The sequence below is a fragment of the Astatotilapia calliptera genome, chromosome 4 (assembly GCF_964374335.1).
Source record: "Astatotilapia calliptera chromosome 4, fAstCal68.1, whole genome shotgun sequence".
NCBI classification, from domain to species: Eukaryota; Metazoa; Chordata; class Actinopteri; order Cichliformes; family Cichlidae; genus Astatotilapia; species Astatotilapia calliptera.
In genome coordinates, this window is record NC_137425.1 from 15884645 (window position 1) to 15899545 (window position 14901).

The 14901-nt window shown below is 38.1% G+C and overlaps 2 protein-coding genes and 1 long non-coding RNA gene across 7 annotated transcripts in view; 1 reads left to right on the forward strand and 2 right to left on the reverse strand.

The window, feature by feature from the left end:
* Positions 1-14901, reverse strand: part of ccp110 (centriolar coiled-coil protein 110) — a 664638-nt gene that overhangs the window by 563714 nt on the left and 86023 nt on the right. The gene's annotated exons all lie outside the window — the stretch shown is intronic.
* Positions 1-14901, forward strand: part of LOC113020774 (nuclear GTPase SLIP-GC-like) — a 45080-nt gene that overhangs the window by 27909 nt on the left and 2270 nt on the right. For 2 of the 4 annotated variants that reach the window (XM_080300253.1, XM_080300254.1), the window contains exons 6-17: positions 6807-6894; positions 7846-8059; positions 8155-8382; positions 9354-9554; positions 9632-9804; positions 10464-10518; positions 10607-10694; positions 10784-10905; positions 11620-11796; positions 11887-12041; positions 12160-12277; positions 12837-12945. In XM_080300253.1, the coding sequence (XP_080156379.1) occupies positions 6807-6894; positions 7846-8059; positions 8155-8382; positions 9354-9554; positions 9632-9804; positions 10464-10518; positions 10607-10694; positions 10784-10905; positions 11620-11796; positions 11887-12041; positions 12160-12277; positions 12837-12945 (1728 nt within the window). Of the gene's footprint in view, positions 1-3470; positions 3973-4245; positions 4359-4543; positions 4598-4899; positions 4993-6453; positions 6479-6635; positions 6729-6806; positions 6895-7845; positions 8060-8154; positions 8383-9353; positions 9555-9631; positions 9805-10463; positions 10519-10606; positions 10695-10783; positions 10906-11619; positions 11797-11886; positions 12042-12159; positions 12278-12836; positions 12957-14901 lie in introns of those variants that run through there. The other 2 variants (XM_080300255.1, XR_013908510.1) reach the window with 2 other exon arrangements.
* Positions 1941-3114, reverse strand: LOC145428273 (uncharacterized). Its single transcript, XR_013908524.1, has 2 exons — positions 2775-3114; positions 1941-2189 (listed from the first exon to the last, which is right to left on the reverse strand). It is a non-coding gene; the product is annotated as an uncharacterized LOC145428273 (long non-coding RNA).

Genomic DNA, 14901 nt, shown 5'->3' on the forward strand with positions numbered 1-14901 from the left:
GTTTACTTTCAAATATATATTTCAAATCTAGTCTGAATTAGAATATATGTTATAACAATCGGAAATAATTTCAATAACTCATTCACCACTAAAAGGCATCAGGTATTGCACATTACTCTCCATAAAAATGGATCAGTTTGGTAATCTGTCCGCGAACCAGCTTGCCGGTTTTTGGTATTACTTTCTTTTTTTTTTCTTTTTTTTTTTTGTGTCCCGTTTGGATCTTTAGCCATCAGAATTGTTGTCTTAAGGCCAAGAAAGATGCCAAGCGGATTTATTTTACCAAGTGGATCATCATGGCCTTGCCATATTGGTCCATTTGATTGACCTTTATTATAATTATGAATTTATTTTATTTTCGGTTGCTACAAACGGGACAAATATGACTGGGGGATAGGACAGGGAGAAAGAATGAAAGAAAGAGAGGGAGAGAAAGAAAACCAAAGGGGAGAAGAGACGGTGAGAAGGGGGGGAAGAAAGAAAAAAAAAGATAAAAACACCTGGATCACCTGTATGGAGAAAAAAAAACAGAAGAGAACGCAAACAACAAAGAGCAACATAATAAAAAAAAAACAGCACCATCACAATAAACTAGCTAGCAGTAGATAACAGTAGATACTAAATATTAAACGATATTGTGCAGCACGTAAGATAGACAGCGCACAATGTGCTTTGAGGCAGCAGCCAAGAAAGGTGTAGTCCACGTCTGTGAACACCCGTGTGTACACCTGTGTGCATACCTGTGTGGATCAGCATGCTTGTATTCCAAAGGTAAAGATCTGCTAGGGAGTGTGGGGAGCCATAGCCCCGTCCACCAGGGTATGAAGCACGTATGGAGGAGATCCAGGCCCCAGATATCCAGAGGCCCCAGAGTACAAGGACCCGAGGAGGACCACCAAAAGGGGGGGAACCGTGCTCCCCTCCTGGGAAGAGCTGAGTAGAACCCCAAACGAGAGGTCACCCAGCAGCTATGGAGCAGAGGCCAGAGGGGGTTGCAGTGGCGTGCCCGCGGGCTCTGCCGGCAGCCAGCTGTGCCAGAGAGGACCGAGCTTCAGGCCCAGAGGCCAGAGGGCATCCCATCCCCCGGAAGGGGCCCAGCCGGGCCACAGGCGCCAGGCCCCGCCAATCAGCCACCAGGAGTGAGCTGGTACATACATGAGCGCCCAGCCCCAGTCGACAAGGACCACCAACACACCAACGTCTGAGGGCATCAGCCACCGGCAGGGAGTGTGGTGAGGGGAGATAGGCCTCCGTACTTTGGAGGGCCTGAGATGTACCCAGAGAGGTTGAGTCTAAGACCCAACCTGACATATAGACACAGACGAACAGGCACACGCGAACACAAACGTGCATTCCCACCCCATATGCACAACCAAATACTCAGCACTCACCCAACGTTTAGACAGACACAAATAGACACTGTACAGACAGTTGCACTCCCCAAACATACTCTATATCCCAGGTCCAGGTACCCCCGCCCCCAGAGGGGCAAGCCACACCTAAACCCAGGAGATGTAACCCTTCTCTCTGGGGTGGAGGTTTTTGGTATTTCAGTTTTGCAAAGTGACTAAATCTGACTTTGCAGTACCACGTCTGGGCCATTTACACATATACACAGCAAATCCAGCATGTCCAAATTAACACTGTCAGATTTGATTTCAACACTATTAAAGTGTCTATATGGGTCCACACCAGAGAGTGTTAATTTAACTCTTTTTGGAGAGTTGGTACATTAACTCTGATTTAGTGTTAAACACCAAATCTGTCTGGAGTTGATAATTTAACACTTAGTGTTAAGAGTTTATATATTAACTCTCAAAGAGTATTTTAGTTTAACTACTTAAGAGTTATTTTCTAATTCATTCTAAAAAGCGGGAATTTTACTGTTCTGAACTTCTAGAAATTTCTTTTGGAAATAAACATTTACTAAAAAGATGCAATGGTTTTTGAAAAACATTTATTCTGAACTGTGCACCACAATTTCAAAACATTTTCTGAAAGATGTAACAGTGTACATGTTCTCACTTTCATTAGAATTGTGTTTATCAAAAGGTCTGACATGGTAAATGCAAATAACAGCATTCTCATCACTTATTTCTTCAATACAATATGCATGTCCTTCATTCATCCCTTTGTGGAACTGCAACGCACTTCTGCTCTCCCCCATATTCCATCTTCACAAGCATATCCTGTGCGGAGATTGAATAAAAATTAGTTGACACTAATTAATGGCACAAATAATCCTGTAATCAATTGCAGCACAGTAAAAAAAAAAAAAAAGGAATCCTCTTTGAGCCATTACTTGTGTAAAGTATTTTCCCAAAAGACAAGGACACAGGCAACAGGTAATACTGAACTAAATGTAAAACCTCAACCTTTTTCATTTTTACCTAAACCGTGTGCACAAAACTCTGGAGGGATCTATGCTAACGTAGAATCCAGTCAGGACGCCTGCTACTGCTGTTTGCTCGTTTTTTTTTATGGGCAATCGTTTTCAGGCTTCAAGTAGCACCATTATACCAACATTTCACATTCTAGACATTGTTTTAGGTGTATTTGACCAAAAGTTTGACTGAAAATTCACATGCAAGCTGTTTTTCAAGGCTGTGGTATTTGCCCGCAAACAATACCTTTCAGCTAGCTAAAACAGAATGTTATGCTATCACCGAGCAACATGGCTAATGCCTTTCACACAGCTTTGTCTCAACTCCAAAGAGCCACAGAAGTAAAAGCTCATGATAATAATTGAAACAATCTTTGAAAAAATGACTTACCAAGCATGGCAAACAACTCAAATATGTAGAGCAAAATGTTCTGAAACGGCTTCACTTCAGCTTCGATTGGAGCCGTGCTGGGGGCGGAGTCTGTGAATTTACTCTATTGGTGTCATAGCCCCTGTAGGAGTTCAGAGTTAAGAGGTCAAGAGTTAATGTTTCCATTGTAACACCTCCAGATTTGACAGAGAAACACTCATTTTTAACACTCGATTTTAACTACTATCATTTTACACCTCAGAGTTACATTAAAAGAATGTGACTCTACTTAGAGTAAAATTAACTCTACTTTTGCAAGAAGACTATTAACACCAAAAAATTTAACACTTTTGAATTTGCTGTGTAGTCAATGTGTCAATGCCTTCAACGCATGTGTTGAATTGAACCACATTCATCATAGATGTTATAGTTATATGTTAAGTGCATAAATGTGTTATCATTACAGCATCTAGTTATCATTAAAATACATTTGTGAGAAAAATGACTCCCTAAACCCAAATTAATGTTATAAGAACTACTTAAAATAGCAGATGGAACTCTAGAAAAAAGGTTTCTGAGGAGAAGGCTTTCATTTTAGTCGGTCTGACCCCAGTGCCATCCGTTAACACGGAGGAGGCGGGGTTTATGATCTACAATGCAGCCAGCATAACGGGGAGCTGTCAGGCCGCCCACATTTTCTACAGTCATTGGTCCACGCTCTTGGCCTGCGCACCTGCAATTATTCCACTCACCTGCTGCGCAGGGCGGCGGCTCTGTGTTACTTGTCGCTGGATCGTGGCGCTCGTGTTTCTGTGGATGTCTAACTTGTGTTCTCTTCCCGTGTACAGACCCTACTGGACGCTTCCCTATTTTCCCTTGTCTTTGACGTGAGTTAGGATATTCGTATGTGGACGTCGTGTATCGTACAAAAGAGGAAGTGTGAGGGACTGGCGATTGAGAAGAGGAGTTTTGGACGTGTTCATTTTTCCCTGGATTCCCGGGAGCACTAATTGCTCTGCACTGTTGTTTATAGCGCCTGGTGTCACTGTAAATAAACTCTCTTTAATTAAAACCTTAGTTCTGCGCTAGAGTCCGCTCGTTCACCTTGACAGGATCAGAAATTACAATTTCTTTCAGTTTCTATTCTTGGTCATGGATGGATTTGTGCGAAACAAACTGACTGAATGGAAACTAAGTGACTGGATTGAGGCATTTGAAGGTAAATTATTACTGTGCATCAGTGATGGGTACAGATATTGATACTTATACGTTTTGTTAACTCTGAAAAATAATACCTATTAATACACATTTTCATATTTACTCCACAAAATGTGCAAGAGAAGATGTCCTAAGACTGGAAAGTGATACTTGCTTAAAATAAAAGGGAATTAAATGTGTTCAAATCATACATCAATGCAGAACTCCTTTAAAAAAGTGTTTCTGAAGTAATTTTATAAATAATCGTTATTTCTGCTATTTAACTTTATTACAGCTCAAGAAATTGATAAGGAAAGTCTGTATCTTCTCGATGAACAGGAAATTGATCAATTGATCACAAAAGCTGGACCTAGAGTAAAATTCAAGGATAAACTAAAGCTGTTAAAGGTAATTAAATCCTTTAAGATTTCTTTCCTTTTTGTCTGAAAAACCTCACTCGTGTTAAAGTTTACAGATGAATTTGTTGTAGAATTATTATGGTGCATAAACTACTTAACTATCAGTGTGTCTATGATAGCTATATTATTCACATATTTTGCCAATATGGATTTGCCATGTTTTCATTATGTTAGGAAGAGCAAAATACAACTCAACCACAAAAAGAAGCCGTCAATACTTCTGGTCAAGTAAGTCAAAAACAGTTTTATTATAGAATAGATAGATGAGGTTTTTAAGTGTGGATAATTAAATAATAGTTTATTGCAATAGTAAATTGTGCCTCAGATGGACAGCAAGTAGAGAGTGATAAATGAGATGAGGAGATGGGAGGAAGAAGAGAGGCAAAGAGTGATTCATAGGCAGAGCCTAGTTTGTTTCTCACAGTTTTGTTGCCTTATGGTTGCTGACATGGCACTTTCACCAATCTTTTTATTATTATCTCATAGCACTTGTTTAATCAGCTACCATCTCTCCTATGGACTTTTTACAGTCTCCAGTTGCAGCTCAACACAGCCCGTTCCTCCTGCACTATCAGGAGCAGGATCAGCAGAAACTCCTCAACAGCAGCATTGTACCCCATCAGGTAAAACAGTGATATAGTATGATGCGATTCCGTATTAGATTCTTAAAGAATGTGTGTTGTTGTTCAGCCTGGCTGTATGTGCCTGTTTTTAACTTTGAGCACCCGCCCCTTTAAACAGCTCTGCATGGCCCTGGTGGTGGGCGGATCAAACCAAAATATAGATGCCAAAGTTTGTATTGATATTGATAAATAGGAGCATAATGAGATTGATATTAGTTTCTGTCTTGATACATGCTCAATCATCCAGGTAAGTAAATCCCAAATTTTCCCAACTATATAAAGTGCAAATGTTTATAAGGTTGGGGAAACCTGCAGTTAGCTGAGACTGAAGAAGTCACTTGGATGAGCGATGAAACGTTTCTCCCACTGAAAACAGTCCAGATGAACAGAATAAACTTTTTGGGATACTGGTTTCTGTTTCTTTGTTACTCCTAGAATCATCAAAGAGGCAACCTGGCCGTCTATCTAAGTGCTGCTGCTTTCAAGTGTCACAATAACATTTATTGTGATTGAAACAAATATCCCGAATTTATCATAACCCCTTTGTGTTAACTGTAAAAGGGATACTGTGCAGTTACTATATTTAAACTACAAGTAGATGTGATACAGACTTCTCATTATATGTTTTCTGTCCTTGGGTTTAATTAATAATCCAAAGAAAAGAAAATCCCCCAAACACTTACAGGTCATGAAAATTCATTCTGATTTAGCAGTTTGATCCACCATCCACCATAATTATTAAAAAGAATCAGTATCTGTATCAGAATCGTTGATACTGGGCCTTTATTTACTTAGTATAAAAGGAATACCAAATCCAGCAGTATCTCACACCACTAATGTGCATGGGGGAAATTCATGAAAGTCCTATTGTGTCACCCTGCAAAAACCACACCCTGCTACATAGTGATAGCAACAGCTGATTTGGATCAGGTAAGGGTTATTGGAAATCAGATAATGAAGCAGCATGCCTTCATTCTTCATAAATATACACTAAGGTGACCTGAGTCAAAGCAAAGCCCCAGTCACACAAGCCTGACCCTGCGACTTAAAGTTCTTACAACCTCCACCAACCACTAAACAATTGATGTAGTTGCCTGATGTTGGAATACACATTTTACCCTAACAGCTGGTGGTTGCCAGGGATGGGGTGGTCACCAACTGGTCTGTGTCACTGGTGCTGAATTAGGCAGAAACATTGACTCATGGGATCATGTTTACTGAGAGGCAAGAATGCAAAAGTTTTCCTTTTTTTTTTAATCACTGTGCTAGTTGAGAATATATGTACATATAAGTGTGTACATTTTAAAAAGTGCATGTGAATGTTTTTGACAGTTTGTTAAAGAACAAATTGTTTCTGTACAGGAGCAATGATTTCTTCTATAAATTCAATTATGCATACATGTACAATTTATAATAATTTAATTTCAAACGTGAAAGTTGAATATTTATATGCTTCCACAGGATTTGCCATCAATAAGTGAAAAAGGTGAGAAAAATGTATCTTACTCTCATTTTAATACATCTAATTTATTTATTTATTTTCACAGTATTATTTTTGCAACATCTAAAATACACCATAATCAGAAGTTTCAATATTCATAGATTTTTTTTTAAATTTTATCATTTTGTTTAAATCCAAAAAGGAAAAAGAAAGTCAGAACTTTTTCAGAGTGAGTTCGTCGAATGGCAACCATCTCCTAAACGACAATACAACTCTGCAGCAGGATCACAGTCAGGTACATATCAGTGGACCATATTTGCATTACACTGGTTCCAGGTTCGTACTTATTAGTTTTTTACTTTCCCTCTGACAGAAACAGAAATACTGTCTGATGTCAAAGACATAATGAGACGTGTCAGTGAAAGACTACATGGCCGTGACAAGCTCAGCGCTTTCCTAAAGTGAGTAATAAAGATTTCCTATTTTTGTTGGACGCTCTTCCAACCATTTCCAAGGAAGTTGGGACAGTCTGTAAAATGAAAATGGAAAAAAAAAAACAACATTCATGAAATCTCTTACTCTAATATTTTATTGACAACAGAAAACAAAAACATATCAAGTTCTTAATCTGAGAAAATGTAACATTTTAAGAAAAAATAAAGGTTAGGAAGGGGGGGGGGGGGGTAGAAAGTAAGTTGGAGCAAAAAGAAATAGTTGGAGGAACATTTTGCTGATATTGGGTATAATAAAGATTGTGGCATCCAGTCGAACTGAGAAGGCCAGAACTGATGGTTGTTGAATGACTTTTATTACTGCTTGCTGTGTATGAGACAACGAACCAACGTAAGAGCTAGACAAACAAAGAAAACAATTGCATGCTATACATATAACATCATTTTAACAGTTCATTACATTAGTTTAACTAATGATTATGGTGCTTTCTATTAAACTATACAATACAAATTATACATTTCCGATTGCTCAAATTAAATTATGTAGATTGCATACCTTGTTCCCCTGTCGACTGTAGCTAGAACCATTCATTTTTATACAGTTTAGCCGTGTTTTTCTCTTTTTTCTCCGTTACCAGTAGTTTACCGTTTTCTTGCGTCTTTTGTACATCAAGCTAGTTACCGTTACAACATTCACTTCCGTTTGCAAAGGAAGTTACCAAAATAAAGGCACAAACATTATAGTACGTGTATATGAGCTGGCTTTACATATCCACCTTTACATTAAACTAAAGATTTAAACTCGGTCAGAGCTCAACATGGAGCTGTGTAGTTTGTTCCAGTAGTAAGGCGATTTTTTTCAACACATTTTAAAAAACAAATCTTTCTGATTTTACTGCATTTTCAGTTTGATGTTTCTGAGAATGGGTCAGTTAATCCATATTTAATCTCTTTCAACAGGGATCAAATCAAAGATTTGGAGACAGAAAGGAGACACCTGGTTGGTGTCTTTGGTAGAACTGGGGCTGGAAAGAGCTCTTTAATCAATGCCATCATAAATAAGGAGGGCCTGTTGCCTTCTGCAAGTGTCAGTGCATGTACCTCAGTAATGATAAAGGTGGAGGCTACCAATGGATCAAAGTATGAGGCACACATCGAGTTCATTACAAAAGAGGTAGAATGAAATATGAATATGGTGATTCTTGAAGTAAAGTAATGTGTTAGAAAACTGCTTTACTAAAATTAAGATATAATTTATTTATTTTTTAGGATTGGGAAAATGAGGTGCAGTCCCTAAAACAGGCTCTTGAAGATCATGACGATGATGATGATGATGATGGTGGTAATGATGATTGTCTTGACCCTGATGGAAAGTTATCAGCGCTGTATGGAGAAGAGTGGAAAGGAAAATTAACTCACAGCCTCATGGACAACAAATATTTCAGAGATATTCCAGAGTTTCTGAAGCCCAAGATAAAAATTTTGGAAAGTGACTCAGTAAGTGTGCAGTAATACAGACCAAAATAAAATCTGGTTCTTCTTCTAGAACAAAGGAATACTTGCAGTTTAAAACATATATTAGACCACAGTTTGGGTGAGATACATAGCAGTGTGTGGCTTATGAACATCACATAGTGAGCAGTCAATAGTTACCCAAGCAGCATTAAGCTTCCCTGATGCTGCACCTTTGCAGCAGGAAGATGTCCACGCTGTGTAATGCCACTCTAATGGAAAGTGCAGACAGAATCAAAGCACTGGTGAAGCAGATGTTGCTGTAGTTTATTGCTGAGCAGATATATGTCGGCGATATGTCAATGTGCCTCATTTCCAGAATGTTTGACATCCATCAAACAAGAAACAAAAAAACAAGTGAAATTGTGGTGGTTAAAATTTTATGGTTTACTATCCTGTTGCTGTCTGATTATCCTGTTACTATGGAGCTTGCAGTTTTCTTTGTGGCGGTGTTGAAGAGTTTCACATTTGTAAAACTCCTGCTCAGAAGGTCGAGCAGGTCACCTACTAATCGGAGGGTTGGGGGTTTAATCCCTGGCTCCCTCAAGTCTGCATGCCAAATATCTACAAACCCCCAGTTGATGTTTGATGCATCCATCAGAGAATGAATGTTTGTAAGTGTTAGCTAGAAATAACATACCCAGAAAAAAGTGCTTGGGGTAATGAGGCAAGGTTTATAAAGTGCTTCAAATGTTTACATGCAGTAGAAGAAATCACTATATAAGAACCAGGCCACTTACTGTGATCCACAGTAAAATATGAAAAAGGTTTCTTTTTTTTTTTTAATAAAAAAAAAAAATCTAATTACTTTGGATTTATTTTCCTGGTTTTAATTTCAGATTTTAGGATGTCTTATTTTAATTTCCCATCTTCTTTTTCATGCAATCATTAAAATCTTTGTTATGAGCACATACATTCAATTGGCTTGTATTTATCTTGTTTGTTTGTTTTTGCAGGCTGAAGGATTGTCTGAAAAATTTGTGAGATATACAAGAAGTGAGTCAAATGAGACAGAAGAAGTAAAGAGGTGGTACTGGCCACTTGTGAAGTGTGTGACTGTCAAAGTGCCAGACAATGATTTTCTTGATCATGTCACACTCGTGGACCTTCCTGGAAACGGTGACTCTAATAGAAGCAGAGATCAAATGTGGACAGAGGTAATTCACAGAAGTCATGTTATCTTTCTTCAAAGCATTAGTTATTTATAATTTACATGTATTCATTTCCTTTTCAGTTTATTGCCAGTTGTTCTACAGTGTGGATTGTGACTGAAATGACTCGAGCAGCATCAGAAAGAGAAGCCTGGGACATCCTGGAAGGTGCCAGCAGCCTGCTGGGAAATGGTGGCGAGTGTCAGCAAATTCATTTTATCTGCACCAAGTCAGATCATGAAAAACCAGATGATATGTAAGTCAAATATACAAAAAAATCAAATTACAAAGAAAGTTACACAGATAGTTACAGATACACATGGTGACCATATGATTCACTTTTGTTGCTTTAAAAGTTTAAAAGACTTTGTTTAAAAGTCATTATTAAAAGTTATACATTTAAAAAAAATCTATGTATATGTGTTTTAATAAGTTTTTAATTAGATAAATACTGTTGTAGAAATTTAATTAACAAAGTCCACAGACACATTCGGCTGTAATGAACATTCGTTATTATCATGCGCATGAGAGAGAGCACACGCAGTCAGGCGCCGTCATGCAGTCTCTGAAACAGAAGTGCAGCTCTCACCTTTATTTATTCCCCAAAAAAGTGAGGAAGTCCGAAAGTGATCATACAGCACGTGACGCAGCTCGCTCTGAAACCTAACTGAACAATGCGTATCCTGTTTCGTGCTCTTGCCGTTATCACCACCTGCAAAAGGAGTTATTTTTTCAACTACTGAGGCTGAAATAAGTTCATCTAGTTTTAGACTGCTCAGTGGAAGTTTTCATTACAGTGCCACAACTAAGTATGCACACAAATGCTTGAACCTTAAATAAGAATAATTGAAATTTTCCATTACAATACTAACAATAAATTACTTTTACATCCAATTTTTATTTCCTTTCTAAAAGATACAAAGTCAAGAAAGCAGTGAAGAATGAATTCAAAAAGCGGGAAACGATTACGGTAAATTTACAATCTGACAGCAAAATCTAAAACAATTATTTTCTTAAACGGTCCAAAAATAAAAACTGACTAACAAAAATGTTCTCAGAATCACTTCAGTGAGGATAGTTTCCAAGTCTTCACAGTGAGCTCCAAAGAGTTCCTCAAAGGGGAGAATGTAAATCCAGATGTCAATGGTAGGTGAAGTCACTACCAGTGATGGTATGTTTTTGTGTAACAGAAAATGTATTGCTCAGATTTATATTTCTTTTTCAATTTATAACAGAAATACTGAAACTCAAGGAAATTTTGAAAAATCTAAATGACGCTCATTCAGAGACCTCAAACTATGTGTCTGGAGCTCATGGGATTCTGTCTTTGATTCAAGGAGCCAGAAGCAGAGAAGTGGTAAGATCAGGCAATAAAGCCTCATTTATAATCTTCTTAAAGAAAATGCATAAAATAAAAATGTTCATAAAATGTTCACTAAAGTTTACTAACATATATTGTAAGGCATGCTGACCTTCACTGAAAATGTGGGATACTGGACATCATAAATCTATATGTGGTAATTTATTATTAGTGATCGAAAGGAGAGAGATTATTTGGAAGAACTGAATATTATTTATTGAGATACAGAATTTGATTAAATAGTTATTTACCAATGAGACTCCAGTGAACCAATGAGAGCACAGAAATGATGGGAGTTAGGACAGGACCCAGAGAGTCTAGATTCTTGGGGTAGTGAAAATAGTAGTTTGGATGGGGCTCTGAGTGACCGCAGGAAGGTTGAGGTGAAGTTGGGGAGGGGGCAAGTTGCATGAATGAGAGTCTGAACGGCAGAATGACAAAAAATCATATAAAAACACAGAGAACAGAGGATGATTGATTTGCAGAAGGCAAAAAATGATCAGACTAGAGTAATGAGTTCAATAGTGTGGAAAAATGGAAGTGACATAACGAATAGACAGAGGCAGACAAATGATGACAGACCTGTCTGACTGAACTTATGCATGAGATTCCTGTTAAAAGCCTGGGTTTCTCAAGACCGCCTCAAAAATGAGTAAAGAACCATTATGTGATGTTTTACTGCTTTAAATAATGATCTTTCTTGTATTTCAGGTTGAACAAAAAAACGAGGTGTGTGCAGTCCTTGAGGGGAACTTGAGCATCCAACATAATCGAGTCAAAAAAGCAATTGAAGACATTACAAAAGCTTTTGAACAACACCTACGTGAGGGAGTTGAAAAATCCCAAAATTTATGTGAAAGAAAACTGAGGTCCTTCTTACACCCCAGTGTATGTGTTTTAATTACAGGATCAAAACCTCAGGATACTTTGTGACCATGTGTTTAAAAAAAATTAAATAAAAATTCTGTTTTGTTTCAGAAAACAAGTGGCAGATCTTTTCACAAGACGCTAAAGTCTGCAGTTAGGAATGTTGGCATCCAGAAACCAAAAAAAGGGAAGCGAAAAGACCTCAACATGATATTAGCGTCTTATTTGACTGAAAGCATTGATGAAAAATTCAGAAAGACCTTCCCGTGAGAATAATTGAATTCTGAACAGCACCAATATGTACAACAATACATGTATCCAAATCGCACTATATCATAAACTTGCTAATACTGCTATTATAAACCACATCTTTGCCCCATTCAGAAACGACCTAAAATGTGGAAATTTCAATGGGGCCATTGATGCGTTTTCACTCAACACTGATTCACTGATTGAAAAGTACAAAAATGTCAAATTGCAACTGACATTTCTCCAGACAGAGGTAAAAGATCATGCCATTCAAACTTTTTAGCTCATGTTTTCCTCATGTTGTACCCACTAAGAACTTGAAAAATGAGGCCTAGGTGGGTTTCAGTGTGCTTTGCCCAGTTGGGGTCCATTTAGTTCCCAGATTTTACCAATATAACATCGAGATGGGCTTATAAAATGGGGCCATTATGGAACCCGCGGACAATCCCACTTAAAACCCACTTTTTAGCCTATGTAGTGCCCACATGGTACCCACAAAAAACTTGATTTATGGGGCCCGGGTGGGTTTTTGTGTACTTTGCCCAGTTGGGGCCCATTTAGTTCCCAGATTTTCCTAACATAACACCTATATGGGGCCATCACGGAACCCGCGGACAATCCTATACGGGGCCCATTTTTCAGCCCATTTCAAAACCATATGGGCCCCACATATAAATGTTGGCTGGGGAACTTCCCTATCCATGAACCTGTTAGCTTAGCTATTATTAGAAAGTCATTCAAACACTGAACTTGTAGTTATTTTACCTTAATGTTGTTTTAAATAATGTTAATCCGTATTTCATGTCTCTAAGGAAAGAAAAATGAAGACAAAGCTCAACAAAACCATCCTCACACAAAAGAAATGGATCTACAACAGTCTGACAGAGACAATCAGGAGTAACATGAAAGGATGCTACAAAGGTAAGAAAGAGGTGAATTACCTTATTTTTCGCACTATAAGGCACACTTAAAATCCTTTAGTTTCTCAAAAATCAACAGTGGGCCTTATAATCCGGTGCGCCCTATGTATGAATTCTGGTTATGCCTACTGACCTCGAATTGATTTTAAGTGGTACACAGCGTTCAAAAATCTGTCAAAAATGTTTTAGTACTACTTTGGTAAGCTACGAAGCCACATCGCTTGATGGATTGTCGGAACATTACGGCTACCATAATCAGCAGCCTCGCGGCATAATCCCAGTTGTAATCCGTTTAACAACCAGACATCCATGAAAACAAAATTTATTAAATTTAGCTGAGTTAGAAGTTAGCAGGAAGTTAGCTCACTAGTTTCCACCTAAATATGATATACCACATATATATTCTGACTGAGAGATTTTTGAAAAAATCAAAATGTATAGCTCTGCTATCACTTCAGACATAAATGAAGAGAGAAAACTAAACAGCAGTGACTTTTGTAAGGTTACTGAATGTTTAGAAGTGTTAGGTGAGGGCTAGTTCTTTTAGGTTCAACAGCTAACAAGATAGTGTATCGGTCAGGATACAGGAAGGAGGACAAGACGCTTCCACTTTGCTGGATTGTCACCGCCGGCCGTTTTATTGCCAACTAGATGCTCAGTGTTGCCAGCAGTCTGTAGTAACAAATAAATTGCCATGAGACCGAATATATTACTGCAGAAGCTAAACTAATATAAACTCAAAAATATCCAATGAAATAAACCAACACATCCATATAAATATATCCATGACTTAATATATAATAACTCCAATTAAGCACAGTGGTAATGCGATACTATAAGCAGAAACATTCACTCTAACCATTGACAAGGAACTTTGGTGCCGTCGTGTGGCCAAATAAACTACTACATAATGGCAGCAGCCAGTGGCACATGCCAAATAACATATTTAAGGAAATTTACTTCTAGTCATGAACTTAACACTCGGAGCATCACGGTGAAGAATGGCAAACAGGAACAAAACTTACATGAGGAGGTAACAGAACTAACTCAGAAATACAATCTTCCCTTCTGGAGCAGCAGTGCAGTACCTCAAACCTCTGCCTATGTCATTTCCCACAACTCCACCCCAAACAATATTGCAGGACATAAAATCTCAGAGCCTTTTATACACTGAAGTTGGACTAGCTGGTATATAATGATGTGCTACATAATCGCTAGGAACATACCTATGTTTGCATAACATAAACACAGTGAAGCTGGAGGATGAATGCTAACTTTTTTCCACTCGATGAAAGTTAATGTGGGGGTTCCCGATGATTAGGGAGAAATGCATTCACATGTCAAGATGCTGTAAACGGACCAAACTTCAGTCAGGAGAACAGCTGAGATAATCCATCCACAATACGAGGTTAGTCATTAATATAGTGCAACAACATGGGAGTAGAGCAGCTGTGAGAGAATTCAACAATAATGAATCAATGTTACGTGTTAAATATCAACACTTCACCGAGTTCTTTCGATTCCTCATAGGCATCTAATGGAAGACAACACACTGCTCACTAGACCATTTTACACTTTTATTACTTCCAGAAGGGAGATGCGTCCTACATGACACTCTGCCACGAATCTCCAAATGGCAGTGTGCGCTTAACAGTTTTATTACAAACTGTCTCACTCTAGTCTAAACCACAGTATTCTAGTACATTTCCACTGAGAGATGATTCCCTGTTATCTACTTCTACAGACAAATGTGGGCGAGAGTCTCCAACATTCTACCACTAAAGGACACGTAGTCTAATGCCTTTATTATCAGGGTCGTGTCCACTTAATACTACACTATACAGTTATATGACATTTTGGTTAATATAAAGCATAGCATTGAGGCGCTTCAGGTAATTTTCATTTTCACATTTCACATACGGAAGTGGAGGAAGCAAGAAGAATGAGTTGAGTAAAG